General features: G+C 34.5%; 2 protein-coding genes across 3 annotated transcripts; both read right to left on the reverse strand.

Moving 5' to 3' along the window:
• Positions 1-6,783: 6,783 nt before the first annotated feature.
• Positions 6,784-15,283, reverse strand: LOC123902015 (lysine-specific demethylase JMJ25-like). Of its 2 annotated transcripts, XM_045951747.1 has the most exons (13): positions 14,431-15,283; positions 14,103-14,221; positions 13,916-14,015; positions 13,685-13,829; positions 13,537-13,600; positions 12,713-13,451; positions 11,873-12,202; positions 10,970-11,329; positions 10,332-10,404; positions 10,146-10,231; positions 8,298-8,417; positions 7,273-7,331; positions 6,784-7,061 (listed from the first exon to the last, which is right to left on the reverse strand). In XM_045951747.1, the coding sequence occupies exons 1-13, from the start codon at positions 14,977-14,979 to the stop codon at positions 7,034-7,036; spliced, it is 2,772 nt and encodes a 923-aa protein (XP_045807703.1). In that variant the 5' UTR covers positions 14,980-15,283; the 3' UTR covers positions 6,784-7,033. The 2 variants fall into 2 exon arrangements, with proteins under 2 accessions (XP_045807703.1, XP_045807702.1); XM_045951746.1 differs by having other exon boundaries at positions 13,916-14,221; positions 14,431-15,037.
• Positions 15,284-16,913: 1,630 nt separating this feature from the next.
• On the reverse strand, positions 16,914-22,906 carry LOC123911040 (lysine-specific demethylase JMJ25-like). Its single transcript, XM_045962360.1, has 14 exons — positions 22,271-22,906; positions 22,046-22,161; positions 21,337-21,436; positions 21,126-21,255; positions 20,973-21,036; positions 20,160-20,892; positions 19,886-19,933; positions 19,155-19,484; positions 18,681-18,974; positions 18,233-18,305; positions 18,054-18,139; positions 17,620-17,739; positions 17,450-17,508; positions 16,914-17,243 (listed from the first exon to the last, which is right to left on the reverse strand). Exons 1-14 carry the CDS (start codon positions 22,904-22,906, stop codon positions 17,216-17,218), a joined length of 2,817 nt encoding a protein of 938 aa, XP_045818316.1. The 3' UTR covers positions 16,914-17,215.
• Between the last annotated feature and the right edge of the window lie 31 nt (positions 22,907-22,937).

The following is a 22,937-nucleotide window of genomic DNA, read 5'->3' on the forward strand; positions in this document are numbered from 1 at the left end:
TAAGTCCCACAATGGTTTACTTATTTATTTAAACCCCCACCAACTCACCTTTTGGAATAAGTTTGAAACATGGATAATGCAGGTAGAATAACATGGATCTCAGCATCTATATCCACAATTCGTTTCTATGTTTGTGGTTTGTGCTCTAGGTTCATAGTTCTTGATTATAGGTTTTCATGACTTGGTATGTGATAGTGATCGGCAGTACATGTGTAGTTTGTCGTGATCGTGATCTGTAGAGTTGGTTGTCAATATTTTCAAACAATATCAATACATTTCCTTATTCGTGATGATACATGTCTCTCTCACATTCTCAACGTTGAAGGAATGTAGTCGGCTGTTTCATTTATTTGCTGGCGGGTCTTGATAGAATGTGTCATTTTGTCAAATGTTTTTTCTGTATTTTCAGTTTGTAGGAGGGAGGCAGACTGTTCATTTATTCTGGGTTTGGGTTGTTCTGTACTTGTTTCTTTTGTACTTCCTGTACTAATTTGTGGCATCTCTTGTGCTAATTATTAGTTTTTCCAAAACCAATTTACCTTATACAACAAATAACTATTAAAAACAGATTTTTTTAATTTTATTTCTTCCCTTTAAAATACTCAACCGTTGGATTAGAGGCAGAATAGATAGCAGAAGGGCTAGTGCTAGAGATGATCCAATTCCATTACAGATATGACGTATAAATTGAGTAATGGATAAAATTAAATGTACCAAAACTTCTTTCAATTCCAAAAAGGAGGAAATACAAAATTCAGAAAACTTGCATGAAAACGAACCTAACTGACAAAAAATAAATAAAATAAGAACTAAGGTTAATGAAAATGACGGTGAATTTTGAATTTTAGCACAAATCAATACAAGCTCAAGATTTAGATATCGAAAAAAATTCATGCTCCAGATTGACAAATTAAACATTCCCCGGACCAATCTAAACAATCAATTGCCTTCACATCCAAAAGTGATTTGTGCTTGATATTGCTTATCTGACGGAATGCGCGCCACATGACAAGTGGTTCCAAGCTTAGACCAGATGTACATTCAAGTACGTTGCTAACAATTACTGGCTCCCCTTTGCCCCAATGACATTGAAAATGTTTAAAATCCTCTTTCTATAGATCTACACCCCTAGGACAGTATAAGAAGTTGTCACTGGAATCTTCACGAGAAGCTGCCTTCCTTATGTTATTGTGGATATCATCTGCATTCTTAACAGGCTTCAAACAAGAACACCTACTATCAAGAGTCTCCTGTGCATCTTGTAGATTAAATGTTTCTTCAAGTTCTTTTGCTATACGTACTAACTCAGAGATGCAATTTGGTCCATGCATGCTTCTCAGTTCAAGGAAACCATGATCACAATCATTATTGGCTTTTGGGATGCATGCCATCCAGATCTTGACCATTCACAAATCTCAGGCTGGGCAGCAGCAGGAGGTTCATTTTTTATTTTATTTTCTCTTCTTTTCCACCATGCAGGTAATTGCCTGTAGTGAACCACATGATCGCATTTCAAATGTAAAATACGAAAAATATCACAGGAATAGTTAATATAGAAGGGGGGAGAACTGACCTTGATAAATGTTGATGATCGCAAGCATGCTTTGCAATTGCAATTATCACAGCACACCGGACATGCCGTAGCAATTTCATCCTCTTTTAAGTGACGATACCTTAATAACATCAACAAAAAGCATAAGGCATATTCAATCGCAATATAACCAACCAACACAGGGTGAAGGAAAATAACAAAAGTGAAACAGAATGAAAATAAGTTGTACCAATTAGTTAAACAGGGTACACAATATCTTTTCCTTTTGCATTTTGTGCATCTGACTCTTCTTCATTTTGACATTGATGGCACATTAAGGACTCTTCTTCAATCCACTATAAATTTAGAAACAGAATCAGAACCACAATTATATACATAAACCATATAACGCCAAACTCAAACACATACATACATCTACAAAATGAAATATAAAAGAGCAAAGAGATCATGTGATGTCGCCTTAGTTCTATTGGTTACCTTTGGCACCTTCGGTTCAATGTATTTAGGTTTCTTCATTGCAGCAGTCCTCATTAGAGAATAACTTTTACTCCCTAAAATTAAAGTCGTGTCATCAATTTCACAACCGTCCTGATCCTGTAAATTTAGAAACAGAATCAGAACCACAATTACATGCATAAACCATATAACGCCACACTCAAACACATACATAAACGCCAAACTCAAACACATACATCTACAAAATGAAATATAAAAGAGCAAAGAGATCATGTGATGTCACCTTAGTTCAATGTATTTAGGTTTCTTCATTGCAGCAGTCCTCATTAGAGAATAACCTTTACTCCCTAAAATTAAAGTCGTGTCAATTTCACAACGGTCCTGATCCTCTTGAGAAATTATCTTTGTTTTTCTACCAGGTTTCTGCTTCCTTCTCCGTTTTCCCCTTTCTACCAATAATGATTGTGATCATGGTTTCCTTGAACTAAGAAGCATATAGAAGCCTTTTAATTTCAAGTGCGGGCTAGCCGCCTATTCCCATTGGCTTTCAAGCATTTTATTTTAGTACCCTAACGATAAGCTAGGACCAAACTAAACTGACCCACGCAGGCCCCTGAGTCTTAGGCCCTTTCATTAGAAAGAAAGCCGGTAAGGGAAAGGCCCACAAAAGCTCAGTTTCAATCGAGTCTAAGTGAATACACTACGCCATATAGTTCGGGATAAGAAAGCGTCTTACTAGCGTTAGGAGGAAAGAGTTGTGAAAGAAGAAAGCTGCCCAGACTGAGATTTGTGAATGGTCAAGATCTGGATGGCATGCATATAGTGATGGTAGCATTCCATGTCCAAAAGCCAATAATGATTGTGATCATGGTTTCCTTGAACTAAGAAGCATACATGGAGCAAATTTCATCTCTGAGTTAGTACGTATAGCAAAAGAACTTGAAGAAACACTTAATCTACAAGATGCACAGGAGACTCTTGATAGTAGGTGTTCTTGTTTGAAGCCTGTTAAGAATGCAGAAGATATCCACAATAACATAAGGAAGGCAGCTTCTCGTCAAGATTCCAATGACAACTTCTTATACTGTCCTAGGGCTGTAGATCTACAGAAAGAGGATTTTAAACATTTTCAATGTCATTGGGGCAAAGGGGAGCCAGTAGTTGTCAGCAATGTACTTGAATGTACATCTGGTCTAAGCTGGGAACCACTTGTCATGTGGCGCGCATTCCGTCAGACAAGCAATACCAAGCACAAACCACTTTTGGATGTGAAGGCAATTGATTGTTTAGATTGGTGCGAGGTATGTGCAATTTCTCAATCTTGAGCTTGTATTGATCTCTGAAATTCAAAATTCATCGTCATTTTCATTAACCTCGGTTCTTACTTTATTTTATGTCAGTTAAGTTCATTTAAAGAAGTTTTGGTACATTTAATTTTATCCACTACTTAATTTATAATTAATTCTAAAAAAAAACAAACAAAACCATGAAGCATGACCAAAGCAACTTACATTAATAAGAGGATAGAAAATAAAGTAAGAAGAAATGGAATTCAAGAAGCTAGACTCTTGAGGGTAAAATACCTTGTCGCTTTGCTTCTATCTCCTTCTCAGCCATTTGTTCTTCATCCAATCGTCTAAAATAAGGAAGAAGTTCTTTCAACATATACTTGGAGAGCTCAACCTCATCATCTTTGTTTGTTTGTTTGCGGATTGCTGTTTTTAATTGCCTGTAGTGAACCACATGATCACATTTCAAATGTAAAATACGAAAAAAAAATCACAGAAATAGTTAATATATAAGGGGGTAGAACTGACCTTGATAAGTGTAGATGATCGCAAGCATGCTTTGCAATTGCAATTATCACAGCACATCGGACATGCATTGGCAATTTCATCCTCTTTCAAGTGCGGATACCTTAATAAGACAACAAAAAACATACACCGGTCATAATTTCATCATCTACGATCAAAACCAATAATATTTTTCAATTTTTCAACATACTAATTCTATCCAAATATCCCATAAATATCATGTTTTCACATAAACATTCAATAACACAAGATCATAACTTATACAGGATAATAGCAAATCAAACAAATTAAAAAGCAAAAGTAAATTAAGTTGTACCAATTGTTTATCCTCTTTCTTCATCCTCTCAATTTCTGCAAAACTCTTTTCCGAGTTTCCTTCCACCGTATATCACTGGCGTCACAGCAGGTTTAACAGAAGAAGAATCTCCGGCTGCCACGTCATCACCTTCAATCGAACCTTCATCACCCTCGGACGACGCCGTTTCGGCACCAATATCGGTATCTTGTTTTCCTCCATCAGTATCAGAATCTTCTCTATTGCTATCACGTCATCACCTTTAACCGATCCATCGTCGTCGCTTAACACTACAATTTCGGTGGCAACATCCATGGCTCGTATCTCTCCATTCATAGCTTGTGCCGCTTCATCAGCCTTGAGCGGCACTGTTTCGGCGTTAACATCACAGTGGTGAGTGTGACTGTGGAAAAAAATTAACCTAAGAGTCCGTTTGGTGCACAGGATAAGAGACAGATATGATAACTATATCATATCTTGTCTCAATCCAGTGTTTGGTGACACAACAGGATATGATAAGTTAATCCTGAAGCTTATCCTATCCTGTTTCTCTAGTTAAAATCCATATCCTGAATTTGAGCTGGGTTACCAGCAGGATAGGATAAGAAAAAAACAATCGTTGATTTATTCTATAAAATATATTTTAAAATAAAAAATTGAAAATTAATAAAATAATTTGATAGTAAATTAATAATAAAATAATTAATTTTTAAATATATATGTGATTTTCTCACAAGGGTAATTTTGTAATTTATATAATCTAAAAAATCAAAATTCTCCTAAAATTACAATATTTTAAATTAAAATAATTATTAAAAAATTGCAAAATAAGAATATTAATTTAAATTTAATAACAACTTAAATATAATTCTTTTGCAATGGTAGTTTTATTATTTACATATATCATATATTTATTTAGCTTATCTAACATGTATAATTGAGTTATTTATTTGATCATGATTCATATAAAAAACTTAATTTGTTTATTTTCTCATGATTTGTATTTAAAATTTAAAGTTATTTGATTACTTTTTCTTTTTGTACAATTACTTATTTATATTTTTATTTATAAAATTCAAAGTATTACAATATAATTTTTAACAAATAACAATTGTTTTACGAGGGTAATTTTGTCATTTAAATATGTTATGTATCTTATCATATTGGTATGAACAAATATGTATTAAAAATATGATATAATAGTTATCATGTTTGTTATCCTGTGTGCACCAAACACAAGATAGGATAACCAAGGATAACTGTTATCCTGCTGATATCCTATCCTATCACTATCCTGTTGTATATCCTATCATGTCACTATCCTATCCTGCGCACCAAACGGGCCCTAAAATACTACTAAAAACTAAAAACAAATAACCTAGGTTATTATATAGTATTGATTTTGCTTTTGCTTCAGGTTCCAAGCGATGTGGGACTTTTCTTTTTTTGAAAAAGCTAAAATGAGATATATTACCACATCAGCGATGTATGTGATGTGGGACTTTTCAATAGATATTTTTTAACCTATTTCTTTATTTAAGAAACTAGGCGATATGAGACTGGACTATCAACCCTAGGGGTGCTCGCGGTTCGGTTTGGATCGGTTTTGAGGCAAAAACTCATCCGATCCAAAAATAAATTCATTTGCGGTTTGGTTCGGTTTAGGATGACAAATAAAAAAAATCCGATCCAATCCGATCCAATATTACGCGGTTTAATTTGGATCGGTTTTTGGATATCCAAATTATAAATTATAATTTTTTTAATAAATATAAATATTATAAAAAACGCTACAAAATAATAGTTTGACATTTTTGACAAAATAAATATTAAGTTTGATGTAAAATATAACATATAATATATTGAAAATTAATATTTTGGAATGACAATTACCAATTATATTCGAAACATACAAAAAGTAAAAAAAAAAATAGATTAAATTAAACTAACATATAGTATTAACAAAATTTAAAATAGATTAAATTAAACTAACCTATAGTATTAACAAAATTTAAAATGAAAAAAGGTTAATGCAATATATATATTTATACTAATAAAAAGATAAATAAATATTAAAATATATGTATGCGGTTTGGTTTGGTTTGGATCGGTTTTAAGAAATCAATCCAAAATCCGATCCGATCCGGCGGTTTTCACAAAAGAACATCCAAACACATCCAAAAAACTTCAGTTTTTTACGGTTTTCGGTTTTTATTTGGATTGGTTTCGATTTGAGCACCCCTAATCAACCCAACGTTGTTTTGATTTTTTTTTATTGAATTCGGGTTCTTTAGAATCATTGTCCTAAAAACTTTTTAACCACTTGAATTTTCATCTTAAGAAATTTCATTAACTCCAATGGTTGAGATTACTTATCGAATAATTTACGAAAATAATTTATAATAATTTTTAGGGAAATTTTATGGTACATTTAATAATTTCGGATATATCAATACATTAGATCATTAAATTAATAGCTAAAAAGCTATTTTTAAAAAGAAATATTTTTTTATCATTAAAAAATTTGTAATAACCAAATACAGTATTATTTATCAAAGTTGTCAAAAATGTTAATATCTAGTAATATTTTATAAAGAAAAAAAAACTCATAATAATCAATATTGAATTTTTTATTATGAAAACATGTAGATATAATCACTATTATCTTTATAGGCAATGATGGACTTTATTATTATAAGGTTTAAAAAATTGTATTACTTTTGAAAAATTGTCAAAACTTCACTAAGACTGACATCTCCCACATTTTGCAAAACATGCTGTAACAAGGGCGACTTAGAATTTCATCTCATTACTATATATACAATCAGACGTATGATTAGTACAATGTCTCACAAACTTGAATCAAAAGAACCCAAGATTACATTCCCAAATTGATTCGATCTCTCCGCAGTATATTTACACAGGAGACTTGGTTTCCCCAAACCTGTAAATGGAATGGCAGTCATCAATTTTCAGGATATACACAATGAACGCAAATTTTAAATCGTGAAGCTAGAGAACCTAACAAAAATGCATGTACATAAGATATAATCCATCAATGCCTCTGAGTCTCTGACAGCAAAGTGAACAGTATGATAAAGAAATATAAGCATACAATTCCTGAACCTAAGGGCCTGAAGTTTGCAATCACTAACCTTGCTTTCTCTAATTTTTCAACCACATCAAGCATAGCATGTATGACAATTTTCTTCACCTGATACCGAAGAGGCAGCAATCAGGAAAAAACAATGCATAAAATCCCAATAAGAGACTATTGACACGATGACATGACACAGGAACATAGAGCTGAAATAGGATGACCATCAAGATTTTAAACATTCAACAAGATGTAAGAAATTTGTGAGCATTAAGGTTTTAAATAGCGGTAACGGTCACGGTCGCGGTCGCGTCAAGGATTTCGCGATTTCGGTTGTAACGGCTGTTGCGTTACGAAATACGGTCGTCGCGGTGTGAATTAATCACAATATCGCACAAATCTTATTAAAATTATTTGTACTATAATATATGTATAACAACTTAAATATGAGATGAATGTAAAATTTTGAACTAGGAAAGACTTAAAAAGAGATAACACTTTATAATTTATGTTCATATTTGAACTAAAAATGTGATTTTTATTCATTTCTATTGGAAAAAATAGAAGTCTCTATCTATTAGCATTTTGTCGCGACCGTATTGCGTTTCGTCGCGGCCGTAACGGCATTTCGGCGTGATTTTTTTTCACCATATGAAATCGGTGAAAAACGGTAACGGTAGGTGCCTAAACCTTTTTGTCGCGGCCTTTTTCGCGGGTACCGACAAACTGGAACTTTTTGTCGTGGCCTTTAGTTGCCCTTGAACTTATAATCGGGGACCGACAAACTGGAAAAACAGCTATTGCTATCGATACCATATTAATCCAAAAGCAAATGAACTCAAGGGCCACCTCTGAGAGTGAGACATTGTATTGTGAGCATATCTTAGTTTATCTCATAGGGATTAGTTTCTTACCTTGGAGTATCTGTTAAGATTAAGATTAATTTCTATATTACTCGGTTATTTTCATGAATTAATTCCATATTCAATAAGGATTAAGAGTCATGTATCTCCTATAAATAGGAAAAGTAGAATCTAATAAATAAAAAGTAGAATCTAATAAATAAAAAGTAGTCTGGCTGACCTCAAATTTGTCCTCAGCTGATTTGTGATTTATCGGAAGCTTGCGACATTCCTCTGTCAAACGGAAGCACTCGCCAATATGTTCAGGAGAGACAAAATCAAGTGCAACCTTGATGCATGACTGCAAAAGAATGATGCATACATTCAAATTAACACAAACATTTCATGCATCGTTACAAAAGTAAAGCAACCATGACGTAAAAAGTGAGCTTGTGATGTATGGCTTCAACAATTTGCTGTTGGTGTAAGCCCTAGAGGCCAATTATTTATAATTGCATGATACTTGTATTGGATATTTTACTTATTAAATAAAGGCTTTTCTTTATTATGTTTATGTGTTAAATAATAATAGAATCCCTAGAATAGTAAGTTCATTGTATGGAACGTTAAGTATGACTCAATCGTGAGATTCCATTACATATAAGAACACTATTCTTAAACATATCCATAGTCAAGCTTTATTGTGAAATGGGATAACGTTAAAGCATAAAGACTATTATGTTGGTAGACTGATGATCATATCTCACTGATCATGGATAATGAGTTATCAAGTCTTCACATAGATATAAATGTTAAGGGTAACTTTATATCGGATTGACCCACCATGAGAATACTACATAGAGTGTTATGAAATGTCATAAGTTTTCTCATAGTGATAAAAGGTGTATTCCACCCTTCGACCTGAAACCACTATGTACCCTAGATGCAGGAGTGTAATACCTTGTTGCCATTCAAACGTTATCCGTAACTGGATAATTATAAAGTTGGTTGATGGGTATCTCACGAATCATGCTGAGGGACATGAGTGACCTAGATGGAATTTGTCCCTCCTACATAACGGGAGATATGTCTATGGGCCCAATATTGAACTAGACAAGGATGACATACTATGCCTTGTGTTCAATATAGACATGAGGGCAAAAGGGTAATTGTGCACAAGATATTTATCACGAAAAGGTTAGTCAGATCACGTGACATTCCTATGACTTGGGTAACAATGATGTGTTGCTAGATACCGCTCACTGTTTATAATATTACGATTAATATTATTGCCAACGTCATAAGAACCTACAGGGTCACACACATAAGGACAGTTAAGAAGGAAAAAAAATAAGTAAGACTTATTGCGGGGGTGCAGTTAGTGACAAACGGTTATTGGGCTTGAGAAGCCCAATTTCGTGTAAACTAAAGACCTCATAAGAAACTCTATAAATAGAGCCTTATGAGGTTCAGAATTCACGTTTTAAGAAACCCTAACTGAATTTAGAGAATTCTGAATTTCTCTAAACCCTAAACCGCACAAAATTCCCTCAGCCTTCATCCAAGAACAGCTAGCACTGTGAGATCGAAGGTTCCTGTTCGTGTGGACTAAGTGGAGGTGCTGCAAGTGCGGTGCTTGTGATCAAGAAAGGCGGCCACAGATTTGTTCTTCAAAGGTAATATTCTAAACCTGATCATGCTCATTCACAAGAATCCATTGATGGGAAATTTTAATTTTAAAATTCCGCTGCGTTTATAAAAGTGTTTTATGAAACGATTTCCCAACATTTGCAACATATCATAGGTTGAAGTCATCACACTGTACGAATTAGGAAGTATCCTAATTCACTTTTAGCCTTGAAATTTACGAAATATATAAGCAAAATCGGCCAGAAAAAAATACTAACCAATATATTTTAATTTTGATGATGTTAAAACAAAAAATAAATCAGATCTTAATCTAATTCAAGCTGTTATTCCTCACTTCTGGCAAACTTTTAGACTTTATAAACTTCTTTTTTGAAGGAACTTTATAAACTTCTTGGCAAACAAAGAAATCTGTAGTCTGTGCCATGTATGTAAATTTTACCTTCAGATTTCTGACTTGGTGAGGCAAACCAGCAGGAATGAAAACAGCATCTCCTAGCTTTTGAATAAAAGTCCAAGGCTCAATTCCTATAAGTCAATGATGAAATGTCAACAGATTGGAACAATTTAAATGATCGAACCAGTTCACTCCCTAAACAACAAAGGAATATTTATAAAAAATACTAACCATACTCCTCCTTAAGTTTCTTCTTATGCTCCATAGTCAGATAAATGGTTTGATCATGAATTGGGTGAATAATCTGCATTACCAAAGAAAATCTCATTCAAGAAGATACAACAGCAAGCAACTGCCAATTAAACTTCAAATTTGTCAGGGAACATATTAAAGATATTGTATAAACCAATTAATTTTTGGACTGCTAACTATGCCAACAATGCATCTCCTTTCTTTCTGGTCACTGTACAGAAGAATCTATTGTTATGATAATAATGAAAGGGCCGTAAATTAATAAACCAGTCAGACTATATATGATATTATGACGTTTCAATACAGGTAATCACATCAACAAAATTTCTTATTCATGATGGTACATACACGTAATTAGACGTATCATTTACTTTCCATCTTCAAAGTAACCATTCACAACTATTATTTATTACAAGCTGGATCCTTCGCCCGATCCTGTGGCATTTATATTTGATAAAAAAAACCTATAATAATCTTAACTTCGAAGAAAGTACTAGCTCCAAAATTTAAAAAAACATAGGGATATTTATAGATTATTGTTAGCAGCAGAGAATCTAAATGGTCAAAAGGGGGATCCAGAGAACTAGATAATGGAAAATCGTCTAAAGTAAATTTACCTGCTTTAAAGGACTGCAATGGATATGTCTGAACTCTCTGAAATGCTTCTTTATATATTCCTGTAATTTGGGTACATCCTCTCTGCGAAAAATATCCCAGAGAGCACCGTCCAAGGAATCCTCTCCAGCAAATGAACTGTTTTCTTGTTTCACTGTTACTTTCTCAACCTCTTTGAGTTCTGGCCTACAAGACAGGTCATCATCATTCGTGCCAGAGTGTTGATGAAATATCTCAACCACCTTCCCATCAACATGTAGCTCCCTCTTATCTTGCTCAAGGTGCCTACGTGTCAATTTCTTGATAGCAGCAATTTGCTCAGGTTTTAGTTCCACTTTAGCGATATGAGTCAACACATTTACCTTATAGCCAAAAAAAACAGCATTTAATTTTCCTCATAATAGAGTATTCACTTGGAGAAACAAAGCAATAATTATAAAGCACTAATAACAAATTGATCAGGAAATGCATCATTCATTATTCAAGTCCTGAATATACTTTGTAGTTTATGCCACTAGTCATAAAAAAAATTCTTTTTCAAATCATTAATTACCAAAACACCAAGGGGAATAACAAATCAAACGCAATCAAACGAGGAAATTTAATTATTTTTTTTTGGTACAAAAACGAGGAAATTTTCTATAACAGGGATATGAAAAAAAAAAAAAAAAAACACTGACATAAACTTAAAACTACACAACAATCAGCTCATAAGAAAATGAACAGATAAATGCAATGGCTTACAAAGACAACAATGCACATGTCCTACATAGTATGCACTTTTCAATCTGGTAATCGATTATAAATAACAATAAAAACATTCGAAAAAAGAAAGAAAAAGATACTCAAACAATTAAGTTCTGGAAAAAACAGGCCAGGAAAGACAAATAGGTTTTGAAGCATACTGCATCAGACGCATCACAATGGAGCTTAGTCACAGAATCACCACGTCCAAACTCCTGAGCAAATCCATAAGCAATATATGTTCTTGGCCCCATGTCTGGCATTACACAATAATCCGGCAACTTCACAGCAAGGTTGAGAGAACCTTTAAAAGGATCTGTATATTCTTTATAAGGCAAGGACGATATGAACTCAGCATGATGACGAGGTAAAAGTTCCTGAAATAAATCGGAAGGAGGCCAATCTTTTAATTTCAACACTTGAGGCCAATCAAGCCAATCCTTTCGACCATTTATGTACCCAGTAAAGAATTGGTGGATATTAATATCTCCCTGCATTCAATCAACAATTCTAATAAAAAAAAAGAAATTACCAGCAACAGAATAGACCATCAAGTAACCAATTGTTAGTTGGTCCAGTGGTGATTGGCAATGGGCTTGGTAGGGAGGACCACAGTTCGATCCCCCGCAACTGCGATCGGGAGGGGGTTGGAACCACTTATGCCAGAACTGACCCCCCGAACCAGATTAGGCGGTCCAGTGGGCCGAATACTGGTGGTGAAAACCAAAAGAAAAAGAAATGAAAAGAATAGACCATCAAGTAAAAGCAGTAAAAAATTCAGCAACATAAAGCAGCAAACAATTCAGCAACATAAAATAGATACAGTTTACCCGAGACCGTTAGACATACAATTGGACAATTTTAAATGAGGGTAGAATATCTAGAAACTGATTGTTACCAAAGAACTGTCCATCCAATAGAAATAAGTTTCGCAACAATGGTAATAAACATGAATTCCAGCAAGAATCACTCCATGCAAAAGAATGAGAAATCAAACAAACCTGACACCAATCTAAGCAATTAACTGCCTTCACATCCAAATGTACATCGTGCTTGGAATTGGTTATTTGACGGAATGCACGCCACATGACTAGTGGTTCCCAACTTAAACCAAATGAACATTCAAGTACATTGCTGGCAATTACAGGCTCCCCTTTGCTCCAATGGTACTGAAAATGTCTTAAATCTTCATGATGTACATCTAAAGTTCTAGGACAATATAAAAAGTTGTCAACGGAATCTTCACGAAAAGCAGCTTTCCTTGTGTTATTGTTTATATCATCGGCATTCCTAACAGGCTTCAAGCAGGAACACCCATTATTAAGAGTCTCCTCTGCATCTTGAAGCTTAAATGTTTTTGCAAGTTCTTCTGCTTTACATACTAACTCAGATATGCAATTTGGAGGAAGTATCCTTCTCAGTTCAAGGTAACCATGATCACATTCATTGTTGAGTTTTGGACAGGGAATGTTACCATCACCTTTTGAATGCCACCCAGATCTTGACCACTCACGAGTCGTAGACTCATCCTCATCCTGTGATGTATTTCCTTCCACCTGTTTTTCTTCATTTCCACCATGTACATAATCACGACCTCGAAAAATATACTCTAGCTCAATTGGATCTGCACCACCTAGAAGTTGCCCACCACGAAGCTCGCAGCAACAGAGGAGGCAAAGGTCAAAAGAGCATTTTGTACAGGTTCGGTGATAGTCATATATTGATGTTTTACAATTGTCACTGCAAAAAGTGTTAGGTCAGTGACTATATAACATTAGAATAAGTAAAAAACATTAATTAATATATATATCAAATAAGTCCCAACCAGTACACACGCTCATCTTTAGGATAATCAGCCGATTTTATTTTTAGCTTTGAGAGTGAGAGCCCTGTAATTCACATCCCAAAATCAAATTATAAAATAAAATGAAAAATATATAAAACTAAAATAATCTCTGACTATAGAAGAATACCCTGTATCTTGGCTTCTCTTTCCTTCTCAACCGTCTGTTCTTCATCCAACTGCCTTAAATATGGAAGAAGTCCTTTCAACAAATACTTAGAGAACTCAACCTCCTCATCCTTGTTGGTTTTACTTTTAGCCCTATGCTTCATTTCCTATATTAAACCATATGGTTACATTTCAAATGCAGAATACAGAAAAATCAAAAGAATAGTTAATCTAGAAGGGGGGGATAACTGACATTGATGAGTGTAAAAGATCGCAAGCATGCTTTGCAATTGCAATTATCACGGCACACAGGACATGCCTCGGCAACATCACTCTCTTTCAATTTAGGATACCTTAACAAGACAAAACAGACAATACAACCAACCAACACAAGAGGAAGGAAAATAACAAAAGTGAAACAGAATGAAAAGAAACTGTACCAATTAGTTAAACAGGGTATGCAAAACCTTTTCCGTTTGCATTTTGTGCATCTGACAACCCTGCCCTTATCATTTCTCTGACATTGATGGCACATTGTGGACTTGGACTCTTCAATCGACTGTTGATTGAGAAACAGTAAAAAAACCATAATAACATATTCTAAAAAATAAATGAACTAGTCCCGATGAGCATAGCTCAATTGATAAGGGACATTGCATGTTATTGCAGGAACTGGGGTTCGAACCCCGGGTGAAATTCTAGTCACTAGACTATTCTACGAAAAAAAATGAAATATAAATAAGTAGAGTTATCATGTGATATTATTACCTCAGGAACAATCTGTTCCATGCATTTCAGTTTCTTGTTAACTTGTTGAACCTCATTTCCAGTTTTAGGAATTTCAGCTTCCGTCACCGTTTTTCTCTTTCTGCCGCGTTTCTTTCCAAACGAAGAGCTTCCGACTGCCACGTCGACGTCGTCAGCTTCAACTGAACGTTCGTCGTCCGGCAATGACGCCGTAGCTTGTTTTTCTCGATCAGCAACATCATCGCCGTTGTTTAACGACGCCATTTCGGTGACAGCATCCATAGTTTGTGCCACATTATTATCACCAATATCTATATCTTGTTTTCCTTGATCAGTATCAGATTCCTCTATTGCTACCACGTCATCACCTTTAACCGAATCATCATCGTCGTCGCTTAACACTATAATTTCGGTGGCAACATTCATGGCTTGTGCCGCTTCATCAGCCTTGAATGGCACCGTTTCGGCATTAACATCCAAAGTACTCGGTTGTGTTTCTGGAGGAGGAATGGTGAGTGTGACTGTGATTTTGACTGTGTATGTTACTGCGTTGTTTTCTTCATCCGCCATCGAAAGCTGAATTCTAGAGAATGGAAGATGATATGACACTGAATTAATGATGGTGATGTGAACCCTACTAGCATGGAATTTGTAATGGCTTTGTATTTGTTTCGTTCATCTTTCCATTTTTTTCGATTTTGTCTAGAGAAAGAAATGGGAAGACACTCTACAAATTCTGACTCAACCGTTACAAATGTCAAAATTGTTATCTTGGACGTCATGATTGAAGTTCACTTCACTTTATGTGTGTGAATTTTCAATGGCTTTGTCATTTCATCCATATACCAAGAAAAAAGAAAGAGGAAAAAAATTTGGACATTTTTAGCTTTGTCTTTGTTTTAAGAGAATTTATCTATTTCTGATATAATAAAATCGATTACCAGTAACATATTAAAAAATATATTAAAAAAATTTGGACATTTTTAGCTTTGTGTTTGTTTTAAGATTTTTGCCATCAAATTTATTAATTTATCCTTATTAGTTTTAACAGTGCTGGTAACTTTTATATCCTTCATTGTAATTTTACTAAAAAAAATTATAAAAAAATATAGAAAAAATCTATACGTAAATATAAAGAGGATATAAAAAAATTTGGTGTGAATTTTTCATAATACCAACAATACCCTTGATTTTTATTTATTTTTTATAGCAGCAAATTTTTTTTATTAACAAACTCATCGTAACATAACGCATGTCTTTTTTTTTTTAGCAACAAAAATCTTTTATTAACAAACCCACCATAACATAAGACATGTTTTTATTTTATTTTTAACATAAATTTACATAATAGACACAGACATGACACAACGCGTTTCATGCCCTGACCGCTAGTATAAGATAAATATAATAAAAAGATGATATTTTAAAAATATGAACAAAACATACCATAGGGACGACCCTGAGATTTAAAGTGCCCTGCTCGAATTATAAATTATGCCCTTTTTTTAAGTCATATATATAGTTGTGAGAAAAATAAAAGATTATATCAATATTGAAGAGTTCACACAATACCAAAACTACCATAAGATAATCACAATGTGTGTCAGTAACATCTCATACTACCCGCAATCACCACCTATTAATCTTTGAACATCATCCTCATTGTATTTTTGTTGCAAATAATTTTAATATGTTAATTTTTTTTTTTAATTAAATAAGCATGTCATAAGTGGGCAATCTATCTCCTTTTATTGTAGGTTAGTGTAAGCATTTTCTTTTTAGAGTTTATACTTATTCTGAAAAATATTTATATTTATATTAATTATTCAATTTTTTATTTTAACATATATATACACTAAAAAATAATAATTTTGGTGTCCTTAAAAGCTTGGTGCTCTGTCCGACCGCTTCTCCCAAACACCCTCCGAAACCCGCAGCATTTGACTAAATTGTGATTATTAATTTCCTTGTGTTTTAAATATTCTTCATAACAGAAATAATACTTTTGAAACTAGCATACCACTTTGTTCTGCATTTTATGATTAAGAAATAATTAAACATGAATGTGCCTTGAGAACAAATTAACAAGGGAAGTATTAAGTTTGAGTCAATAAAGTTTACTTCACGGAGACGGCAAAACATAGGGAAATATTACGTTTCAGTCATTATAGTTGTTCCGGTTCGACCTCAGGTTCACATCTCCAAACAATAGTGTCCTTCACTAAAGACTTCATCTATACTTATTTGTATTTCTATATTGAAACATCATTGTCTTCATGCAAGGAATATGTTTTTTTAGTGGCAAAAACAATTACAGGACATGACATCAAATTAACAACTACCAGCAAAATATGCTACAACAAGGGCAACATAGAATTTCCTCATCATCATCAAGCATTCAGAAGTTTGACAAGTACATTGTTCTCAATCGCATATGTCAGTAAACTTAAATCAAACTAAGAATTTGATGTGAGCATGAATCAGCACATAGGTATACAATTTATTGACACTTAAATTTACAACATTACACTTGGCCAGACTTTAATTTACTAGTCTCGCGGCCGAACTCTGGATTATCAGAGCCTCATTCCCCTGGAAACCAGAAGGTTAATACCAGAAGAAAAAAATGTACAACATTACAAAACAAGTTGGTAAATAATGTTTCAAATGTACCTAATCAAGGTGAGACAGATAAAACACAATATGGAACCTTTCCTACAGTTGCAGTACAAAGAACTGTAGATTATCAAACCTAATCAAGTGACTCAAGAAATTGTACATTCCCAATTGGATTTCTCAGATATATTTACACTGGATCCTTTGTTTCTCCAGACCTGTAAATTGAATTACATCCATCAATTTCATGAAATACACACAATAAATGCAAATCATAAATCCTGAGCCTAGAGAACCTAACTAACAAAAAATGTGTACATAAGATATAATATACCAATGCCTTTGACATCAAAGCAAAAAAGTATATTCTAGAAATGCAAGTATATCAAATCCATAAACAAAGGTCAGAAGTTTGCAATCTAACCTTGCTTCCTCCAATTTTTTAACCACATCAAGCATAGCATATATAGTCATTTTCTTCACCTGTTACCAAAGAAACAACAGCAATCAAGAAAAAAAAATTCCCAATAAGAAACTATTGACATGGCGACAAATAAGCATCAGAATAAAATCAAGAGTAGCAGTATAGCTGACCTCCAACTTGTCCTTGGCGGACCTGTGGTTTATCGGAAGCTTACGGAATTCCTCCGTCAAGCGAAAACACTCACCAACGTTTTCAGGTGAGACAAAATCAAACCCGACTTTGATGCATGACTACAAAAAGAGAGTGCATGTATTGGCATTAGCACAAACATTTCAAACAACGGTTAAAAGAAAAACAATCGGGACATAAAAAGTGAGCTAGTGATAAATGGCTTCAACAATTTGCACGAAATTATAATAAGTCCAAGCCATCATGCAGCAATTGTATCCGGAAAAAAAAAGTTATTGCATTTAAGGTTTCAAAAAGAACTGACATGCATTCAACACATTAACTTAAACAAATCAGTAGTGTTAACTGCCTAAAAAATTTGCCTGGTTGGCTAGAAAATATACAATATATTGTAATAAAATTTAGGAAATTTTACCTTCAGATTCCTGACTTGGTGAGGACAACCGGCAGGAATGAAAACAGCATCTCCGAGCTTCTGAATAAACGTCCACGACTCAATTCCTGCAAGTCAATAGTGAATTGTCAACAAACTGGTACAATTTAATTGATTAAACCAGCCCAGTTCCTATTAGAAAATTTATAAACAGCACTAACCATACTCCTCCTTAAGTTTCCTCTTATGCTCCGGAGTCAGATAAAAGGTCTGATCATGGACGGGGTGAATAACCTACATTACAAAAGTATATGTCGATCAAGATACACAGACATAATGAGTGAGCTAGCATTAGACTAACCACTACCAGTCCTCTACATGCAGGGTGCTGCCATGCTGGCAGAAAGACACTAGATACCTGAAACTGACTAGGCAGAGAAAAAAGTGCTCCTAACAGAATAGTCTAGATGAACAGAAAAGTAACTAAAATACAATAAACTGATACAGGAGATAAACCAAGATGTTAATAGATATTATTTTATTTTCTAACAATTATGTTGCGTCTGTAAAAAAAAAGTATTACAATTATGTTGTAAAAGTAAGTTAATGACTCAAGTTAAAAAGGGCTATCCAAACAGATAATAGAAAAAGTAACTTAAATAATTTTACCTGCTTTAAAGGAGAGTAATGGACATGCCTGAACTCTCTGAAATGCTTCTTCAAATATTCCTCCAATTTGGGTACATCCTCTCTCCGAAATATGTCCCAGAGAGCACCATCTAAAGAATCCCCGCAAGACAATGAATTATCAAGCACGCCAACATTAGTCTCTCCATCTTGATTATCACCATGTAGATGTAGCTCCCTCTTGTCTCGCTTGAGGTGCTTTTGTGTCAGTTTCTTAATGGCTTCAATGCTATCAGAGTCCAATTCCACTTTTGCAATATGAGTCAACACATTTACCTAAAAAGTCAATTTATAAAAGAAACAAAATTTAGTGTCCTCGTGATAGATTATGCAATGGCTCACAAAGACATCGTATACGTGCTACAAATTATGCACCTTTCAATATGATACTCAATTAAAAAATAAAAGTATAAATATTAAAAAAATCACAAGACATTCCAGAAATCAGAAACATACTGCATCCGACATATCACAATGGAGCTTAGTCACAGAATCACCCCGCCCAAGCTCTTGATCAAATCCATAAGCAATATATGTTTTTGGGCCCATGTCTGGCTTTAGAACACCATCAGGCAACTTCACAGCAAGGTTAAGAACACCTTTGAAAGGATTTGTATATTCTTTAAACGGCAAGGAAGATATGAACTCGGCAAGATGACGAGGCAAACTTTCTTCAAAAAATTTAGAAGGAGGCCAATCTTTCAATTTCAAAACCTGAGGCCAACCATGCCGATCCAAGCGACCATTTGTGTACCCAGTAAAGAATTGGTGGATATTAATATCTCCCTGTATTCAAATAAAAATGCAGAAATTATCAGCAACAGAATAGACTATCACTAACATGCAATGACTATGAAAAATAACAGGCAAAATACCAATAGGAAAATCAAATAAAGAGGATGCGAGAGCAACAATGAATAATCTGGGATGTGAAGCAAAAACAAACATGAAGTTGAGATAAATTTGAAAGATAAGATGCCAAGATATTAAGTGAGAAGTAGCATTTGTCGAAAATGTTGGGAAATTATGACTAAGACATTTGACTAACACGTGCCAAGATAAGATGACGAGCTCCAAGGACTGAGACATTATGACTAACACATGCCAATTACACTCGGAAAAATTACTTGCAGCTCACAACTATAATGTGGTATTTCTTTTGACATATAGGACTACAAGTCTACAACCTTGTACTTGCATCTCTTCATAACCCAAGTTGGCAAAACATCGAGAAACTATTAGATTGGACTTAATTGGTTAAGTCAAATTCAAAAAACATATATGAAGTATGAACTTCAACAATTAATTTTTTTTCTCTAAATGCCACATTCAACCAAAGTAGTTCCACTACAAATAAAATATTGACGTTAAATAAGTTAGAAATAAGTTTCACGACAATGATAATAAACATGAATTCCATCAAGAATCTCTCCATGTTAAGGATTGAGATATCAAACAAACCTCAGACCAATCTGAGCAATCAATTGCCTTCACATCCAAAGGTGATTTGTGCTTGGTAGTGCCTCTCTGACAGAATGCACGCCGCATCACAAGTGGTTCCCAGCTTAAACCAGATGTGCATTCAAGTACATTGCGGACAATTATAGGCTCCCCTTTGCTCCAATGGCACTGAAAATGTCTTAAATCTTCATTATGTAGATCTACAGCTCTAGGACAGTATAAAAAATTGTCACTCGAATCTTGACGAAAAGCTGCCTTCCTTGTGTTATTGTTTATATCATCGGCGTTCCTAACAGGCTTCAAGCAGGAGCATCCATTATCAACAGTCTCCTTTGCATCTTGAAGCTTAAATGTTTCTGCAAGTTCTTCTGCTTTGCATACTAACTCAGAGATGCAATTTGGAGAAAGTATCCTTCTCAATTCAAGGAAACCATGATCACATTCATTATTGGTTTTTGGACAGGGAATGCTACCATCTCCATTTGCATGCCACCCAGATCTTGACCACTCACGAGTCGTAGACTCATCCTCCGCCTGTGATGCATTTCTTCTAACCTCCGCAGTTCCACCATGTCGATAATTGTGACCTCGAAATATATACTCGAGCTCAATTTGATCTGCACCACCTATAAGTTGCCCACTACGAAGCTCGTGGCAACACATGAGGCAAATGTGAAAAGAACATCTTGTACAACTCCTGTGGTAGTCAAATATCGACGTTTTGCAGTTGTCACTACAAAAAATGTTAAGTCAGCAACTATATAACATTAGAATAAGTAAAAAATATTAATTAATATGCAAATAAGTCCTAACCAGTACAAACGCTCATCTTTAGAATAATCTGCCGCTTTTATTTTTATATTTGAGAATGAGAGCCCTGTAATTCACATCCAAAAATCAATCAAATTATAAAATAAAATGAAAAATATATGAAGCTAAAAATAATCGCTGACTATAGAAGAATACCTTGTCTCTTGGCTTCTTTTGCCTTCTCAATCATCTGTTCTTCATCCAACTGCGTTAAATATGGAAGAAGTCCTTTCAGCATATACTTAGTAAACTCAACCTCCTCATCCTTGTCCCTATGCTTCATTTCCTATATAAACCAGATGGTTACATTTCAAATGTATAATACAGATAAATCAGAAGAATATTTAAGAAGGGGGGAATAACTAACATTGATGAGTTTAGAAGATCGCAAGCATGCTATGCAATTGCATATATCACTACATACAGGGCACGCCTCGGCAACATCACTCTCTTTCAATTTAGGATACCTTAACAAGACAAAACAGAAAAACATATTTTGATCAATATTTCATCAACCTAAATCCAAACGTGTAATTTGTGCAATGGCTTATCCCAATATCATAAATACAAACATGAACAACTCATATTCAATAACTAGACAATCAACGAAGCAAGTGAAACAAGTTTTAAAAAACAGTCCGTTACCGCGAAAACTATACACGTAGCCGTTACCGTTTTTCACCATTTTTATAGGTTAAAAAAATCACGCTGAAACACCGATACAGCCGCGACAAAACGCCATTACGGCCGCAACAAAATGCTAATAGATAGATACTTTCGGTTTTTAAATAAAATTCGCATTTTTAGTACAATTATGAACATAAATTATAAAGTTTTATCTCCTTTTAACACTTTCCGTTCAAAACTTCACATTTATCTCTGATTTAAGTTTTTATACATCATATATCATATATGATAGTACAAATATTTTTAATTAGATTTGTGTGATATTGTGATTAATTCACACCGCGACAACCGTAATCCGTAACTAAGCAGATGTAACGGCCGAAATCGCAAAATCCTTAACGCGACCGCTAGTTAAAACCATAAGATCACAAACACAAAGGAAGTTGTACCATTTAGTTAAACAAGGTATGCAAAATCTTCTCCGGTTGCATTTTGTGCATCTGACAACCCTGCCCTTATCATTTCTCTTACATTGATGGCACATTGATGACTCCTCTTCAATCCCCTGTTTATTGAGAAATAATAACAGAATCTCGCAATTACATATTCACATATATCGCCAAATCAAAACAGATTATGAAATATATTTGAGCAAATAGATCATGTGATTTCACCTTAGAATTTCTCCGGTTGAACTTTGGCACCTGAGATTCAATGCATTTGGGTTTATCAGCTAAAGTCATTTCAATTTCAGAACGGTCCTGATCGTCAACAAAACCATCAATTTCAGAACTACCAGAAATCGTTTGTCTCTTCCTACAACGATTTTTAACGCCGGTGGCAACTTCAACGGAAACAGAGCCTCCGGTTGTCACGTCATCATCACCATCAGTTTCTTCTACCATCTTCCTTAACGCTGCCTCTTCTTTCATCTTTTGAATTTCTGCAAAACTCTTTCTTCCGCGTTTCTTTTTACTTCTGTCGCGCATAACCGTCGCCGGAGCAGCAGAAGTAACTCCGACTGCTACTTCATCGTCCGTCAACAACAATGTAGCTTGTTTTTCTCGATCAAAAAGGGATTTTTCAGCTGCTACTACGCCATCGGCATTGCCATTAATTGAACCTTCGCCGTCGTTCAACGATACCGTTTCACCAACAGCATCCATAGCTCGTGCCACTTCATCACCATTCGACGGCACTGTTTCGGCGTTAGCATCCACAGTAGTAGGTTGTGTTTCTGGTGGAGGAATTGTGAGTGTGACTGTGATTTTGACTGTATATGTGACGTCGTCGTTCTCTTCCCCCGCCATCGAAAGCTCAATTCTAGTGAATGAAAATGGT

Source organism: Trifolium pratense, linkage group LG1 (genome assembly GCF_020283565.1).
Source record: "Trifolium pratense cultivar HEN17-A07 linkage group LG1, ARS_RC_1.1, whole genome shotgun sequence".
Taxonomy (NCBI): Eukaryota; Viridiplantae; Streptophyta; class Magnoliopsida; order Fabales; family Fabaceae; genus Trifolium; species Trifolium pratense.

Bases quoted from the DNA above. Each gene is read 5' to 3' on its own strand.
- LOC123911040 (XM_045962360.1), bottom strand. From the start codon at position 22,906: ATGGCGGGGGAAGAGAACGACGACGTCACATATACAGTCAAAATCACA. The intron at 21,437-22,045 runs GTACAACTTCCT...TGTCTTGTTAAG, and splicing joins ATACCTTGTTTAACTAAATG to GTATCCTAAATTGAAAGAGA. The intron at 19,934-20,159 runs GTTTGTTTGATA...CCAATCTAATAG, and splicing joins ATTGCTCAGATTGGTCTGAG to TTTCTCGATGTTTTGCCAAC.
- LOC123902015 (XM_045951746.1), bottom strand. From the start codon at position 14,979: ATGGCGGATGAAGAAAACAACGCAGTAACATACACAGTCAAAATCACA. The intron at 12,203-12,712 runs GTTTGTTTGATT...GATTGAATGCAG, and splicing joins ATTGCTTAGATTGGTGTCAG to GGAGATATTAATATCCACCA. The intron at 10,232-10,331 runs GTTAGTATTTTT...ATTGACTTATAG, and splicing joins GAAACTTAAGGAGGAGTATG to GAATTGAGCCTTGGACTTTT.